The sequence below is a fragment of the Gossypium hirsutum genome, chromosome A11, assembly GCF_007990345.1.
Source record: "Gossypium hirsutum isolate 1008001.06 chromosome A11, Gossypium_hirsutum_v2.1, whole genome shotgun sequence".
In the NCBI taxonomy this organism is placed as follows: Eukaryota; Viridiplantae; Streptophyta; class Magnoliopsida; order Malvales; family Malvaceae; genus Gossypium; species Gossypium hirsutum.
In genome coordinates, this window is record NC_053434.1 from 9,710,696 (window position 1) to 9,726,701 (window position 16,006).

Sequence of the window (16,006 nt, forward strand, 5' to 3'; positions counted from 1 at the left end):
ATAAAGTAGGGGATAAGCGGGTGTTTTTGAGTGAATGAATTTTTTTATAGGGGTTTGGATACTTTTCTTTTGAAAACCTACTGCTATTTATTTATATTTTGTTAAAAAAATATTTTTATGGAATTTCATTCACTACAATAATAATTAACTATTATTTTAAATATGAATTAGCATTACAATATTTTATTCATATAAAAAATTATAAAATTTTTAATAATTTTATTATAAATTCTGATTATATTTTTTTTAATATATTATTTAGAATTAAACATAACATTTTTCGACTCTTTTTAATGTGGAAATTAAACTGAATTGGGAAAAGAATTTATAGACGTGGAGCCTAAGAAATACCAAAAAGCATTTGCCTACATTGCCTTTCTTGCGCTAAAATATTTGTACAAGGTATACAAAAATTGCCTAAAAGTCATCGAGTCAATACCCTTCTAAACGGCGGCGTATGCAAACGTCTTACTCTTCTCTCATCCTTTTCCGTCTTTCCTTCCGCAACCTAAGTAACCACCATCCCAGAAAGAGAAGAATGGAGCAAAAGTGTTAATTCCTTTGTCTTTTTTTAAGCTTCAAATACTTGCTTCCCCTCTCCTCGGTTCTATCTTCTGATAAGAATCCTCCCTTTCATAATATTCTCCTTTTTCTTTTTTAATAGTTAATAATTTCCTTACAGTCAATCTTAAACCTTAGTCTTACAAATCAAGATGATTGAGCTATGTGGTTCGTAAATACTTTTTCCTGTGCTTCCTAGGGTTTCGGTTTCTCCGGCCTAGAGGTTTTGTCTTTAGGTCTGGAGTGGGATTTCTTTTTGGTTGTATAGAACTGTTAAATTGTAAAAAGGATGGGATATTATTGTGAATTTGTACAGGTCAGCTTAAATTTTTAGATTTCTTGTTTTAGAGGGTTGAAAACACTTTGTTCTTCAAAGTCCCACTGTCAAAAATGTCGTCTGCTGGTCTTGCCGTCGTTACTATTCGAAATGAACCTTTGGTTCCTCCTGATCACATGAATCCTGAATTGGGTTTTTGTGAAAACGAATCAATTTGGATATATTTGGCCCTTTGTGGATCGATGATTCCAATGCGGGTTTTGGAATCAGATTCTATTGAGTCCTTGAAGCTACGAATTCAAACCTGTAAAGGGTTTGTTGTAAAGAATCAGAAGTTGGTTTGTAGTGGCCGGGAGCTGGCTCGGAGTAATTCCCTTATTCGTGACTATGGAGTCAATGATGGGAATGTTCTGCATTTGGTTCTTAGGCTTTCTGATCTTCAGGTCATTACTGTTAAGACTACTTCTGGCAAAGAATTTACATTTCATGTGGAACGAGGACGGGATGTTAGTTACGTGAAACAGCAGATTGCTAGGAGAGAGAAAGGGTTTACTGATCTTGATGAGCAAGAAGTTGTTTGTGATGGGGAGTGTTTGGAGGATCAGAGGCGTATTGATGATATATGTAAGCACAATGATGCAGTATTGCATTTATTAGTTCGAAAGTCTGCCAAAGTTAGGGCTAAGCCCATTGCTAAGAATTTTGAGTTGTCTGTTGTGGCACCAGAATTGAAAGACAAACAAGATTTTGATGCAGGTAAGAAGGAAAACAGTAAACAATATGATCTTGGTGGCGAAGAGAGTTGGAGTGGCTATGATGTTGGTAGAGAGGAGGTACCAAAAAAGCCTCTTGATAGGGATTTTTTACTCGAACCAGTTATTGTTAATCCCAAGGTTGAATTATCTTCAGTCATAGTGGATATGATTAATTTGACCTTTGATGGATTGGATAATGGTAAAATTCCAATTAGATCTGTGGAGGGTACTGGAGGAGCTTATTTCATGCAAGATTCTTTGGGTCAAAAATTTGTTTCTGTTTTTAAACCAATTGATGAGGAGCCTTTAGCTGTTAACAATCCTCGAAACTTACCAGTTTCAACCGATGGTGTAGGGTTGAAGAAAGGTACAAGAGTTGGAGAAGGAGCATTCAGGGAAGTTGCAGCTTATATTTTGGATCTTTATAAGAATGAACAGGGCAAGATATATGGTGATGAGAAGGGTTTTTCTGGAGTTCCTCCTACTGCTATGATCAAATGTTTGCATAGCTGCTTTAACAATCCTGATGATTTAACAACAGTTAAGATTGGTTCATTGCAGTTGTTTGTGGAGAATACTGGAAGTTGTGAGGATATTGGTCCTGGGTCTTTCCCTGTTGACCAAGTACACAAAATCTCTGTTTTGGATATAAGATTGGCTAATGTAGATCGGCATGCTGGGAACATTTTATTGAACAAGGATGAAGATGGGCAGATATTATTGATTCCAATTGATCACGGCTATTGTTTGCCTGAAAGTGTGAGTACTGATCTCTTAGTTTACTGCAACTTCATTGTAGCATTTTATGTTCTGTTATATTTTACTTAACCTAACTCTTGTTATTTTTATCTAGGTTCGTCCATTTGGTTATAAATGCTAAACATCACGCTTAGGGTGATTTGAATTCCAATTGTGAACTTAACATATACAATCACGATTAGAAGGTTAATGAACTTGTATTAGGTCCTATTGAATCAAGAGACTCTAATACACTGCTAAAACTTTCATGATTAATTGATACAGTTAATTTAAACTGTCTAGCAAGCTGAGTGGTGCCGCCTGCCTTAGAGTGTTTTCTGGGTTGTTGTTGTCTTAGGCAGTGCTTATGAGAGTGTCACTACCCTTGTCCTTTTTTCTTTCACAACATTGAATTTGTTTTTGGTCTTTTCAGTTATATTTATTATATTTTTCATTGTCTTTTTCCGTATTTAAAGATTGATCGCTTTTTATATATTAAAGCCTAATCATTCTTTATATTTTCTATTTCTGTAGTTTGAAGATTGCACATTTGAATGGCTGTATTGGCCTCAATCTCGCCAGTCTTACTCTTCTGAGATAATTGATTATATAAAATCCCTTGACGCTGAAGAAGATATTGCTCTTTTGAAATTTCTTGGATGGGATATGTCGCCTAAATGTGCACGTACTTTCCGCGTCTCCACCATGCTCCTCAAAAAAGGTGCAGAGAGAGGGCTCACTCCCTTTGCTATTGGAAGTATATTGTGCAGAGAGAACATTAAGGTGAAATCTGTGATTGAGGAAATTGTCCAAGAGGCAGAGGATTCTGTGCTGCCAGGCACAAGTGAAGCTGCATTTCTTGAAACACTATCTGATATCATGGATCGCCGTCTTGACGAGATTGAGTGCTGAACATCTGTAAAGGATACTGGTTCATAGTCGATAGTTATGCAGTCATACATATCTCTTCATACTGTACAGGCATTGCCAGATGGTAGGACCATAAATTGCTAGGCAGATTGGTTGTATGGTTTATTCTTCTCTATTTTATGTGGCGCTTAACTCAATTAGTTGAAGACAACAGATTATTGTTTCTTTTACTGTTATTTTTGGTTCATTATAAAGTTTTTCATTGTACTATAAATTAAGTTCATGGAATGTTGTAGGTCTCGATTAGGTTGGCTCATTGACACTGACGTAGCTTCAATGGCAATACTTGGAGAATATAAAACTGCTAGGCGGCCGTACATATTTGTACAAAATTGCAGGCACTTATGATTTTTTTTATGAAAGCTGTAATGTTTGAATTACAAGTAGAGACCAAGGAAAAGAAATTAATTTCGAACCTCAGTGACCCGGCACTTCTCAAGTAGTCAATTTTGAAGTTGGTCCTCAATTCATTTCTTGGAAGGCTTTTTGAGCTTCTTCTTTGACCTTCTGGAGGGAAAAAAAAAAAAAGTAGTCATATCATATTGCAGACAAATAACAAGTCATCTATGGTGAATACCGTCTCCCGCTGCATTAATTTGTAAAAACACTTGGGAATATAAGAAATTACCTCCTCCTGGGTTTATCACCAACACCAAGCATGCCCTTCATCAATGAGCTTATATCCACAGAGCGTTCACGCATGATCTTATCATGGTACATCTTGCTCCCAATCTCACATATTTGTTCTTCCACCTCTTCTAAAGTTTGATCCACATTCAGCTGTAGCTCCCCTTTCTTGATCACAGTTACGCCAAAACCGTTTGCTTTGGCTTCCCGAAAAGCATCCTAGTATGAATTGTTGAACGTTAAGAACAATTAGACAGCATTCCAACCTCAAGAGGAACAAAGGAAAATGAAAAGAAAATATGATCACCATCAACTCTTCATGCTTTTTGAGAAGGGATTAAGGACTACATTATCAAGAGGTGACTGACCAGTCATTCTTTATTTGTAAATACTAAAGAGATAAAGGGTTTGACCAGAGCTGTCCTTTTCGGTCAATTTTCAGTATCAGCTCAGGAGATTGATTACATTCTTAAACTGCTAGGAACATCAGAACAACAAAATTTAGTTGATCGTCTGCATGCGACAAGTATGTTCACTTTATAGTTGGATAAATTTAACATGTCATTGGTTTTCTCAGGCAATCCTTTGACACTCGAAGTTCATTTTTTCTAAAAGCATAAGACAATATGATTGACACTATTTCATTGTAGAACCAATCAAAATTTTACCTTAGGTGGCTGTGGAACAATAAAGGCCCTGCCGTTTCCTAGCATATCCAAGTGAGCCTGCATGATGTAACAAAAGCTTTTGCAATCACCAGTATCTTCAAAAGCAATCACACGGTGTGGTTTTGGCTCAAGTTCAAGATCTGCTGCCATCTCCAGTGCATAAAATCCTATCCTCTGCCCCTCATTTTCAAATGTGTATAATTCAATACACTGCGATATAAACAGAAGATTACAGTGTGTTCAATAACCAGTACCATGGGCAAATAGGCATGGTACATGCCAAAAGTGCATTTTTAGAAACATATCACAATCTTCGGGAACCATACAACTCATGCATTAGGGTTTAGGGAAAAAGAACTTGAAAGTATTCTGAATGAAAGCAAAAACCATAGCGGAGAATAAATATACATACTCAAAACACTTACCAGTACATGTGGAAGATCTAACCACCACAAATAATCTTCTTCCTTCTCCTCTGCATACTCTTGATACTTGCTAACAACAGCTTGTGGTCCAAATAATTCCATTTCTCTTTTAAGCTTGTTGAGTTTCTTTTCCATGAACTTTTTGTTTCTTTCAGGAAGTTTCTTCATAAGATCTGCCGCTTCTTGTACCTCTTTTTCAGTGATCCATCGGTCCAAATCCTTCCCCATATCCTTCATAATGGATTTGACTTCAGGGTCAGTTTCTGCATTATAACATTCCAAGAACCCACGGGACCATTTCTTTGTGTGCTGCCAATACTCCTTTCCGGATTTTTTACCAGGTTTGACAGAGCCATCACTGCTTTCAATAACTATCTTGGGATCCTTTTTATCAGTATCATGAACTTTCCTAGTCAAATCTGATTCTGATGAGGAAATAGCTAAATCTTCATTAATGGGGGATTCTGTGGGTTTCTGAAGGAAACTTTGCCCATCTCTTTTTGCTGGATATGTCATACCAACTTTTCCGGTAAAAAGTGCTTTACGCTGTTCTTGGAAGTTGCTGAGGAACTCAGGACTTTTCTCTAATGGGGGCCCCTTCCAGCGTGGTATAATTTTTTCTGGTGGATCATGCAGGCTGATACCATCTAGAACAAAAGCCAAAGATCTTATTAGCATCATTGTGTCATTAACTTCTAAGTCTAAAGACACCAAGTAACTAAGAATCAGTAAATCAAAACAATTTTGGAGCTGTTCTACTTAGAAGATACAAGTACGGAAAGGACATGCCTGAAGAAGGATTCTAGATTTATGAAGTGTTTAAGTCATAAACTAGTGCTGCTATAAACAAAGATTTAATTATATGGTGCAATATTTCTGCTTCAGAGGGTAGAAATAATGAAATAATTATGAGTTTAGAACAAGTACCTGCTCCGTAATCAAGGTTTTCAATATTTGAATGAAGCCACTCATGGAGGTGAGATAGTTTTTCATTTTCATTCTCAACTTTCTTCTCCAGACCTTGGAAGAATGCAAGTTTCTCTTCCGCATCCATCAAATAAAAGGGATCTCGGCCAGCCAATTCATTTTCTCGGACCTGAAAAACAATGTCTCTAAGTCTATCATCTTTCATCCACTCGAGTTCGTTTTCATCTTCAATAGAGCCAAGTTGTTTAATCTCTGCTTGCACATTTAATTGTTCACCAACTTTCTCCCTAGCAACCATGTAATTTTCTCTAAATCCATCTCCAATCTTTTTAAGTACAGGCTCAACCTCATGAAAATTATTCTCAATCCAATTTTCCCTCATTACTGACTGCCCTTGTTCTCTACTCATACCTATGCTTTCTTGAGAAGAAGATAGAGGTTGTTGATGAGCCTCTTCTCTGCATTCCTCATCAGAATTTTCTTCATCATTTTCCTTCTTAAGCATAGATTCCTTGTCCCCCTGAACAGCACTTTGACAAGCATTTTCAGAAGCTGTAGACTCTGAATCTCCACGGGACATGCCATACGGGAACATTTTGTCCTTTGCATCTATTATCTGCTTTGTACTTGTACCTGATCTTTTATCACTCAGTAGGATTAAATCAGGAGTACTCTTTTGCACAGCTTCCATTACAGGTTCTTGGTTAAGTTTTTCTTTGTTGGATTTTGTGGAAAGGAACTCTCTAGCTTCCTTCACTGACAGTATGACCCGAGGTTTCTTTCCAAAAGAATTGCTCTTTGCAGAATATGATTCATTATCAGTAATAACAGGGGATTGGTTACATTCTTTGACTAATAAAGGTAAAGTACTCCCCGTATTTTTTAAATTCTCATTAGTGTTTTGCTCGTCTTTTGGTAACTGTACACTTGAAGCATCAGTGACTAGCCTAACTCTACTATCTAAAGAAGCTACTCCATTGAGAAATTTAACACCATCATCTTTTGGTTCATTTGAAGAAATTGGCTCCACTGCTTTGTAGCTAGCTTCACCTTGTTCTGAATCATCTTCAGTAGAAAGGTTACTCAAGAAACTCGCCCCATCTTTCCTACCCTCTTTGGTTGGCTGCATCTCATCAGAAAATTCCTTGTTTGCAGCCTGGACTTCTCTTTCATCCTTAGCAACAATAAATTGCTCTCTACCCTCAATCCCCCGGGCTTCATTGGCCATCAATTTGACCTCCTGGATTTCACCCTCAAAATCCCCAGATTTGCTACTTTGAGAGCCTGAAGAATCTGGCAATGCCAATTTATCCTTTGCAGCCTTTGCTTTTAGTATATTATTCATAAGTTCTTGCTTATCCAGCTGTGGCCTTTGAAAAGACGAACTCAGCGGTTCTTCAAATGCTTGAACAACTTCAACACTACCCTTCTCCAATATGTCTTTTCCTTTCCTAGACCTTATCTTTCTCCTCATCATTTCTTTCTCCAATGCTGTGTATTCCACCACCTTTTTTCCGAGAGCAAACAACTTCACCGCCCAAAGTAAAATCAAACCGCCAAGCACCAAAGTTCCAAAGCTTGAGAGTTTTGGGATAAACCCAGGACGAAGAATAACCCCGCGAATTCCACTTATGAAACCAGACTCCTCACCGGAAACCACAAACTTGGCTACCGAACTAGTCCTCGGAATCACATTTTCACCTCTTTCCATCTCTCTAGCTAAATTTCTTGCATACAAAACTTTAGAATTTACTCTCTCCATGTCTTCAAATTCAAGCCTTTTCAAAATCTCATCCTCATGAACTGTAACCCCTTTTACGTTCCCTTCCAAATCTTGCAAAACCGTGAAAACAGGACTCGACCCAATACCCCAAAACTCAGCATCTTTTTTGTACTGGTCAACCCAATTCTCTAATTTCCTCAACAAAACAGATTCACCTAAACGCTTTGATTTTAATGTATCGTTATCTATTTCAGTATGTTTGGTGCCACCAGAATTAAATTTCTCAAAATTTTCCGAACTGTCATTTGGGTTCTGAAAATCAGGACTTGGATTTAAAGGAATGGGATTTTCACGCACCTTTTGATAATCGAGGAGTTTTTTCCTCAGAGAGTTGCGGCGGCTCGTTTTCCGACTAAAATGAGCTGAAACACGAAAAACGTTGGTCCCTCGTGACGGTAAACCGAGAGGAAATGAGGGTATTATGTGTAATCTATGAAGGGGCTTTTTGTTGGAAGTTTTGATGGAAAGTCGGGGAGTGAAAGATGAGAAGCTTGAGAAAAGCTGTGGGGTTTTAGAGATTGGAGGATTGAGAAGCTCCATCAAAACATTAAGCAAATGTTTCGACCTTGAAGAACTAAAAGAAAATAGGTTGAGAATTTTCTGATTTCTGCTGATAACATGAGAGGACGAACAGTGCTTTCAAGAGTGATGAGAGGTTTTGTGTGAAACACTGGAACCTCTGAGAAAATGCTAAAACCCCTCTGGAGTTGTAAACGACGTCGTTTCTTTTGAAAAATGCTGCCTACGTTTGACAGTCGCCTCACCTTTAATCAGTAAGGTAGGAAGGCATAACTAATGCTTCGAGTTGACAAAATCCATTGTTGTAGTTGATTACCACACAAATTTCTTGGGGTGGGAAAGGAAATTGACAAACACATTTCGATTGTATTTCTCACTATTTTACAGCATAGTATGCAAGAGTGCAGACTGTTTATAGCTTTGTTTTTACAATTGAGAAAAGGCTTAGGCCTCCAATATTCATACAGAATTTCAAGAATTCTCACAACACTAACAGCAGGCTACTATGAATATTACAAGAATATGCAGCAAATGGTATTGTGGGGTGTGCCATCAGGGATCCAACAGGCCTTTTCTTTTTAACTGCAGAGGTTGGGTATGCAGGCACCACCTTCTGGGTTCTGTTGTTCTTTCCATATCCGTCCGGTTACTCGCAGCTTCAACTCTTTCCTATCTCCTCCAGAGAAGAAAAGTGCCATGTTACGCTGTATAATAAGGCCGTCATGGCTATCCCTGACCTTTCGGTGGCTATCTCTTATGCTTCTTGGAGTGCCTTCCCAAATGAGTTTCCTGCCATTGCCCCCAACTTCTAGGCTATAACTGTAGTTGCGGGATTCAACCTCATCACCCATGAAACGAAGGAATGCCATATAAACAGGGGCCATCCCAAGCTGGAAGGCTTCAAAATGGAGACAGAAGTACTGGCCATAACAGTGGAATACCTATTATAGATGAAAAGATACAAACCATTTAGTGGAATACCTAACATAGATGACAGAAATCAACACTATAGGTTATTTAACATGGATATTAATTCAACTCCTCACACTTGTATGAAAGGATTTGGCTACCTCCTTGTTAGTATAGATAGCTCAACGCATTGTCACAGGAACTTGACAGTCTTTCATTTTCTTAAACTTATGTTAGGACTGTGTTTCATATATAAGAATGAAATAAATTACCGTCAAGGAGCATACCTCATTTATTCTTATCCATCATATATTAATTCAGTTCCTAATCAGAATGAAGGTGCTTAAGAAGAGTGTGCTTACAGTTAGCATCCATGTGGCATTTTCTACTTCCCGAGGATTGGACTTCACATAACGATGGTTAAATGTGCAACCAGAATGCATGTCAACCTTGTGGTCATCCCTTAGATGAGCAACAAGGAATGGAATACCACCAACAACAGTGCATTCTGATCCAGCATATGGGCAATTGTATGGCCTGAAGTTGCATAGGGCCTCATGTTTGAGTTTACTGTAGTAAGGAAAGATCTCCGGGCATCCAAGTGATGTATATTTGCAAGGCAGTTCAAGTGATTCAGCTACCTTCTCTAGTGCTAGACACCTAATATCACCAAGCTCCTGTCTACAAGTGGGGCACCGATTGTGTACCCTTGTTTTACAGGTCGAACAGAGAGTATGCCCATTGTGACACTGCGAAACAACATACCGTTAAAACAACAATTATAAGGTGAGAAAATACTTGGAGCAGCAAGATTCACTAAGCATAACAGTATGAGAAATCCAGTCTAGTTGTACTAGCATTCTAAGCATTGCATACTTCTATTCCACTAAAACCAACGGTTCAGAAAATAGAATCTAGCCTTTGACATGTAGAACTACAGAAACTAGAAATGACTTTGGGAACACTTTCAGAGCAAAACATACAAATATATGGTTTTATCAGCACACAACAAAGAATCATAGAAACCATGCAGATCAAATTTTGTCTAGACAAAACCATACACATGGCAACCTCATCCCCCAAACCCCAAAAGAAAGAGGGGGGAAAAAGAAGAAAAAAAGCTATCCTCTATTCAAATTTGCTTTGGTTAGCAACCATTTAACCAGCCACCTGATCATGTGGAGGCTAAAGATACGTGCATGAACCCATATGAAGAAAGAAAAAGGGGAAAATACACAAATTTACTTGATATCAAGTGATAACCCATCTCAATTTAAGTCTTCACTGTAGGGAATACATTCTCGTGAGGAGAACAAAAATAATATACCATAAGGCACTCTTCAATTACTATTGCTATGAAAACAATCTTATCAGCATTATTTTTTATTCTGTAGCTTAAGCCACTATTCAAATGCTTTTTCTGTGAACTTATGCAACTTAAAGAAATATCGGTTTCTGATTTTCTTGGTTCCCAAAATATGCATGACCGGGTAGTGTTTTAAAAGCTCTTTAGTTTCCCTTGCACTTTGCCCTTCTTAGCCACTTCAGATTAAGATCAAATGAAAACCAATGTTTAAAACACACTTTTCTAATATCCTTCTTATAGCACAAACAGCTGCACATATCACCTTACAATCCACAATTCACTGTGCCTGACCCAAATATAAGAGACATCCTCATGAGTATAGGGTAAGGCTACAGGCAATACCAACAAGAATAAACTACAAAAATTGAAGTGCTGGTTTCTAACATTACAGTATGATTACTCTATGATCTTCGTCTATTTGCTAATCCACCCCCCCCCAAAAAAAAAAGAATATATATATTTGCTTCTCTGCCCTACTCATGGAAATGCTGCTATAGATTATATCATTATATGGAAAGGATTCTTGTCCTGTACTGTAATTCTACAGTAAAACCAAACTACAGAAATTTCAAAAATCAAAATCCCAAAAGATGCAACGTTAGACTCACGTCTTCCTCTAACCCACAAAAAGGCCTTCAACTTCAGCATCTCCGACACAACCCAACACAACCCAACATCCAACAAAAGTCACCACAAAATAGCATCCCTGCAAACCAATTTTCTCCAATCTATAGTCCTAATTCTAACACTAAAAGAGCACAGATTCAACACAGGAGAGTAAACCTCAAACAAACAGTCAAAGCCAATAAATTAATCTTAAAAACAAAGACAAAGAAACCAAAATTAAACCATTCAAGACCCCAGAAGGAAAAAAGAATCAAAGAAATTGGAATTAAAGACCGACCTGATGGATGGGAGGGTACATAGAATTGGTACAAACAGGACATTCCAGAAGTTCATGGACACTGGTGGTGCTTGAGTGAACCGCAGGTGACACAATACTGTTGCTGCTCCCATTGTTGCTATGGGACTTCAACAATGAAGACAACTGATTATGATGATGGATCTCATCATCATCATCAATCACATCTGAAGATGTCATACAATCAATGCTATCAAATTCCATACAAAAGGAGATCCAAAAAAAAAACCTTATCAAAATGGACCGGTTATTTTCCGATGGGTATTATTCCTTTCTGGAAAGACGAGAACTTTGGGTGCACTTTAATTGATGCGAAAAAAGAAAAAGAATGAAAACTAGATTAAAAACCGGATCAGAAAATGAACTGCATCAAACGGTTCCAGGTTAAAGAGAAAGCACGGTTAAAAGAAAATGAAAGTCGATAAAGATTTAGGGGATTAGATGGAATCATTGAGAGGAAAAGAAAACCCTTTTTAAGTTTTAACGATGGAAGTTGGTTGCTGCCTCTCGTCGCTTATTCATTGGATGAGAATTTATTATGGAGGCAATGTAGGGCCAGGGCCTCGTATGCTGTAAGAGATGACCTTTCTACTTTCTACCGTATAACGTGCACATAATTGTATTGTATGAGCTACTTGTCGGGCCAACCGCCATAACTGGATAATAGGATATTTTTTGAGATTTTTTTTTTAATTTTTCATTCAATATTATACGATAAAACTTGCAAAAACATAAACTCTAAATCACTCGGCTGGAAGCAACCCTCCTTGTTTGAACTTTGGACAACAGGTGGGATATGTACGAGTCATATTACTACGGATAATCTTTAAAGGTCTAATTTCACTTTTAGTCTCTATCTTTTTGTATATTTAAAATTTAATCTCCTAATTATTATTTATTTAATAATTGAAGTCCAATTACTAGTATCATTACAGCACTTTCATTGAATCATGGGGCCTTTTATTGTTAAAAATTGCTCACTTAACCAACTTTAAGTTATTTGAGAAAAAAATAAATCAACTTTGAAATGATGTTTAACAACATTACAATTCTATGTTTAATAATTTTGTTTGCGTATTTAGCCTAGCCCCGTCCCCTCCAAAAATAGAAAATTACTATTTAATCCTTTTAATTTTTTTAAATTTTGAAATTAGTAAAAGTAAAATTACACTTTGGCCACCTTAAAATTATAAAAATTTAATTTAATCTTTTAAAAATTATAAATATATAGACTATAAAAATTAAAATTTCATTTGGCCCCCCTAAAAAATTGTACTAGCTTTGCTCTTGCCTATCAAGTGTATAATATTGGCTATATGAGCAATTTTTTTATGCTACATTACTCAATTTGATAGAAATCTTTTGACAATGATATCAATTAAATTTCAATTATTAAATCAAAAGAATAAATGAGCTAAGCTCTTGAAGTTAAAAAATTCAAATATTTTAATTTTGTCTTTAAAAAAAAAAAGAGTGGCTCGTATTCATGTATGGTAAAAGTCATCATCTAGAATTGTTTGTTTAGTATTGGAAAACTAAGCTTCATTTTATTGCAGAATCCTGCATTCATCTTTTTGCTTTGTTTGGGGCGGCGGTACGGTGCGGTGCGTTTAGCTTATTTTTTGTCTCACGCTACAGTATTTAATCTCATCGTTACCGCTATTTTTACACTAACCGCAGGTAAATGCAGCGCCCATCCAAACTCACACTTTATGGAAATTGAGCTTAGAAGCAAGATGTATCTAGTCAACATCTCCTTACGTCGTCGTTTTATATGCAGTAATTAGATCATGGGAGGGGAACTTGGCATTTGCACCTTACTTTTTGATTATGGGTTATCATAGTCTTCTCCTTTTCCCTACCATATTGAATTAAATAGTTGTTAAGCATATTTATATATATTATGATTATGTTAATTTTTTAAATATATTATATATTTCAAAGGTTTTTAGAAAAAAAATTAAGACAACAAAGATTATATTTAGTCCTAAATAAATATTGGGATAATAATGGCAGGAGGAGGTGACTTGTATCCAACGTTACTTCAGCTTGAAGAAGAAACTACAGCACAAGAATTCTAATATATTTTTGTTGAAATGGTACGAAGAGAGTGGTCACAAAATTATCAATAATTTTTTTATCACTGAAAAATTATAAAATAATTATTAATTATTCGATTTTTTGTCACCCAATTATTTGAATTTTTTTTATCATTAGCCGTTAAATTACTAACGAAAAGATAACTTGATAACTTTTAAAGTTGTATTAACCCTCAACATTTACATATTGTTTAAATTAATCTATTTTTTCAGTTTTATTTATTTGTAACATTGAGGCTTAATTTAAAAAAAAAGTAGAAAAGATAAAAATTATTATATTGAATTTTTTGGCGTTTTCATTTTTAATATATTTTCAATCGTAATTAAGTTGATAGATTTTTATTTTATTTTTTAGTTTTTCAAGGTGAAAGGATGTCAAAGAAAAGCAAAGTTGAAAAAAAATACATATCAAATTACACGAGTAAATATTGAGAGTTAAACTTTTTAGAATTAAGATTAAATTGATACGATAAATAAATATTAAAGGTTAAAATTATTATTTTATCAATTTTAAAAGCTATTACGTCATATTTACATAATCATTTGACAGACAGTTACCAACAAAAAAGAAATTCAAATAATAAGGTGACCATTTTGTATTTTTTTATAATTAGATAATAATAATTTATCAACAATTGGAGGACTAGAAGGCAGTTTACCCTTTCTTTTTTTTACTTTGAGAACGAAGGGTCGACCCGCATAGGAACATAGAAAAGTAAACATAAATCTTGGTTTCTTATGACCTTATCTGTTATTCGGCTGATAAAACAAATTTTGTTGGTAAGATCATGAATAATACAGTGAGCCCATTTGGTGGATTGGGTAATCAGAAGTTAGCCCAAAGTTGATTTTGGGTTAAACTATAAGAACGGGAACAGTGCCGGGTGGGTTTTAGAATCAACTACATATCTAAGTGCTTAGAACCCAATTGTTGAGAAGTGTTTTTTTAGCAAGGTAAATTTATTAATTTATTTTATTAATGGAATTATACAATTTGGGGAACAAAGGTTTTAATCTCAACATCAATAAAATATCATAGTATATTGGTAATTGGTTTTATCACAACTCAAGCATGGTATATTTAAAGTGATTGCAAGAACTTGATACGATAATAAAATCAGCCTTGGATGATCCAAAGCGGTGGACAAAAATCGATAAAAGAATCGAGCATCCATCAAACTAGAGAGGATGGTAATAAAATCATCCCTATAATCACTGGCAAACTACATACATAAGTAAGACTAAAAAATGTGTTATAAAAGCATACAGAAATTTTTAAAAGTGAAGACTTATTAAACAATAGAGTAAAAACAAAAAAAAATATAAAACTTAAAACAACACGGGTCTAAACAAATTCGTGAAATCATCTATTATTCTGAAATACTCTCAAAATATAAATAAATTAAGAAAACGACAAAGAGTCACCCACTTTATAAGAGAAATTGCTGGTGACCAACGAAGTTTCAGCGACAATAGGCACTGTCATTTATCCATTACAACTTGTGAAAACAACAAAGATACCCATAAAATATATTTACAAACTGAAAAAAGAGAAAGCGTATAGAAAGATGGAGAAAAAGAAAGAACGAGTAAGTTGGTGAGAGAGAGAAAACAACTTGGAGAAAAAAAAGTTTTTCTAATGGTTGAGATTTTTTTTATAGTAGAAATATTTTGCAATGTTACCTAATAATTAAATATCCCACTATATAGTATTAGGTTATATTTAAAATTAATTTATAACCATTAATCAAATGTTAGCAGATGAACAAGTCGAAGTTTCAAATTTCAGATAGGATTTAAATATGAAATCGACTAACAGGAGCGAAGTTAGAAATTTTTTTTAAGGGGGTTGGAATTAAATTTTAAATTTTAATAGTTTATATTTTTAAAATTTTTAAAAGATTAAATTAAAATTTCATAATTTTAGAGAGTAAAAGTGTAATTTTAATTTTACTAATTTAAAATTTTAAAAATTTTTAAAAAGCTAAAACAAAAATAATCTATTTTAAGAGATACCAAAGCCCCTGCCAGCATCTGAATTCCCTTCTATCGACTAAGATAGTAGTTCGTCATTTTCAAACATCATCATAATAAATTTAAATAGATTTAAAAAACCTAATAGCAATTTCAAAAGGAGACTTTCTGTAAGTCCAAATAATGGATCAGAATGAATAGATTATGTTGATCCCGTCATTATCATTAGTTAAACAGTAGCGGTACTATTTACTACTAAAAGTAAAATCAATCATCTAGATTTCCAGGAAACCCCGTCTTTGGTCCAATCTTTAACATGCTCTTGCTTCAAATCTTTCAACATTGTATTTGTCGTGATAGGCATGTATCATTCATAAAAGGAGAAAGAGAAACCCTGGCATGTGCAATTGTATTTGCGTATACCATAACCTTTCGAAATCAAAGAAGAAAGTAGCATAATCAACAATACTTGAAATTACCCATCCATAAAATGAAACGAAACTAAAATAAGTCGTTTAAAAGATAT

At 35.2% G+C, this 16,006-nt stretch overlaps 3 protein-coding genes across 4 annotated transcripts; 1 reads left to right on the forward strand and 2 right to left on the reverse strand.

The window, feature by feature from the left end:
• The first annotated feature begins 352 nt into the window (after positions 1 to 352).
• On the forward strand, positions 353 to 3,475 carry LOC107909802 (phosphatidylinositol 4-kinase gamma 4). Its single transcript, XM_016837461.2, has 2 exons — positions 353 to 2,352; positions 2,866 to 3,475. The coding sequence occupies exons 1-2, from the start codon at positions 952 to 954 to the stop codon at positions 3,241 to 3,243; spliced, it is 1,779 nt and encodes a 592-aa protein (XP_016692950.1). The 5' UTR covers positions 353 to 951; the 3' UTR covers positions 3,244 to 3,475.
• Positions 3,476 to 3,555: 80 nt separating this feature from the next.
• LOC107909801 (uncharacterized) lies at positions 3,556 to 8,488 on the reverse strand. 2 transcript variants are annotated; one of them, XM_016837460.2, is made up of 5 exons: positions 5,909 to 8,488; positions 4,982 to 5,628; positions 4,557 to 4,766; positions 3,890 to 4,107; positions 3,556 to 3,765 (listed from the first exon to the last, which is right to left on the reverse strand). In XM_016837460.2, exons 1-5 carry the CDS (start codon positions 8,229 to 8,231, stop codon positions 3,729 to 3,731), a joined length of 3,435 nt encoding a protein of 1,144 aa, XP_016692949.2. In that variant the 5' UTR covers positions 8,232 to 8,488; the 3' UTR covers positions 3,556 to 3,728. The 2 variants fall into 2 exon arrangements, with proteins under 2 accessions (XP_016692949.2, XP_016692948.2); XM_016837459.2 differs by having other exon boundaries at positions 3,556 to 3,768.
• Positions 8,489 to 8,556: 68 nt separating this feature from the next.
• Positions 8,557 to 12,168, reverse strand: LOC107907895 (E3 ubiquitin-protein ligase SINAT5). The gene is made up of 3 exons (XM_041080993.1): positions 11,390 to 12,168; positions 9,482 to 9,868; positions 8,557 to 9,151 (listed from the first exon to the last, which is right to left on the reverse strand). The coding sequence occupies exons 1-3, from the start codon at positions 11,609 to 11,611 to the stop codon at positions 8,789 to 8,791; spliced, it is 972 nt and encodes a 323-aa protein (XP_040936927.1). The 5' UTR covers positions 11,612 to 12,168; the 3' UTR covers positions 8,557 to 8,788.
• Positions 12,169 to 16,006: the final 3,838 nt, after the last annotated feature.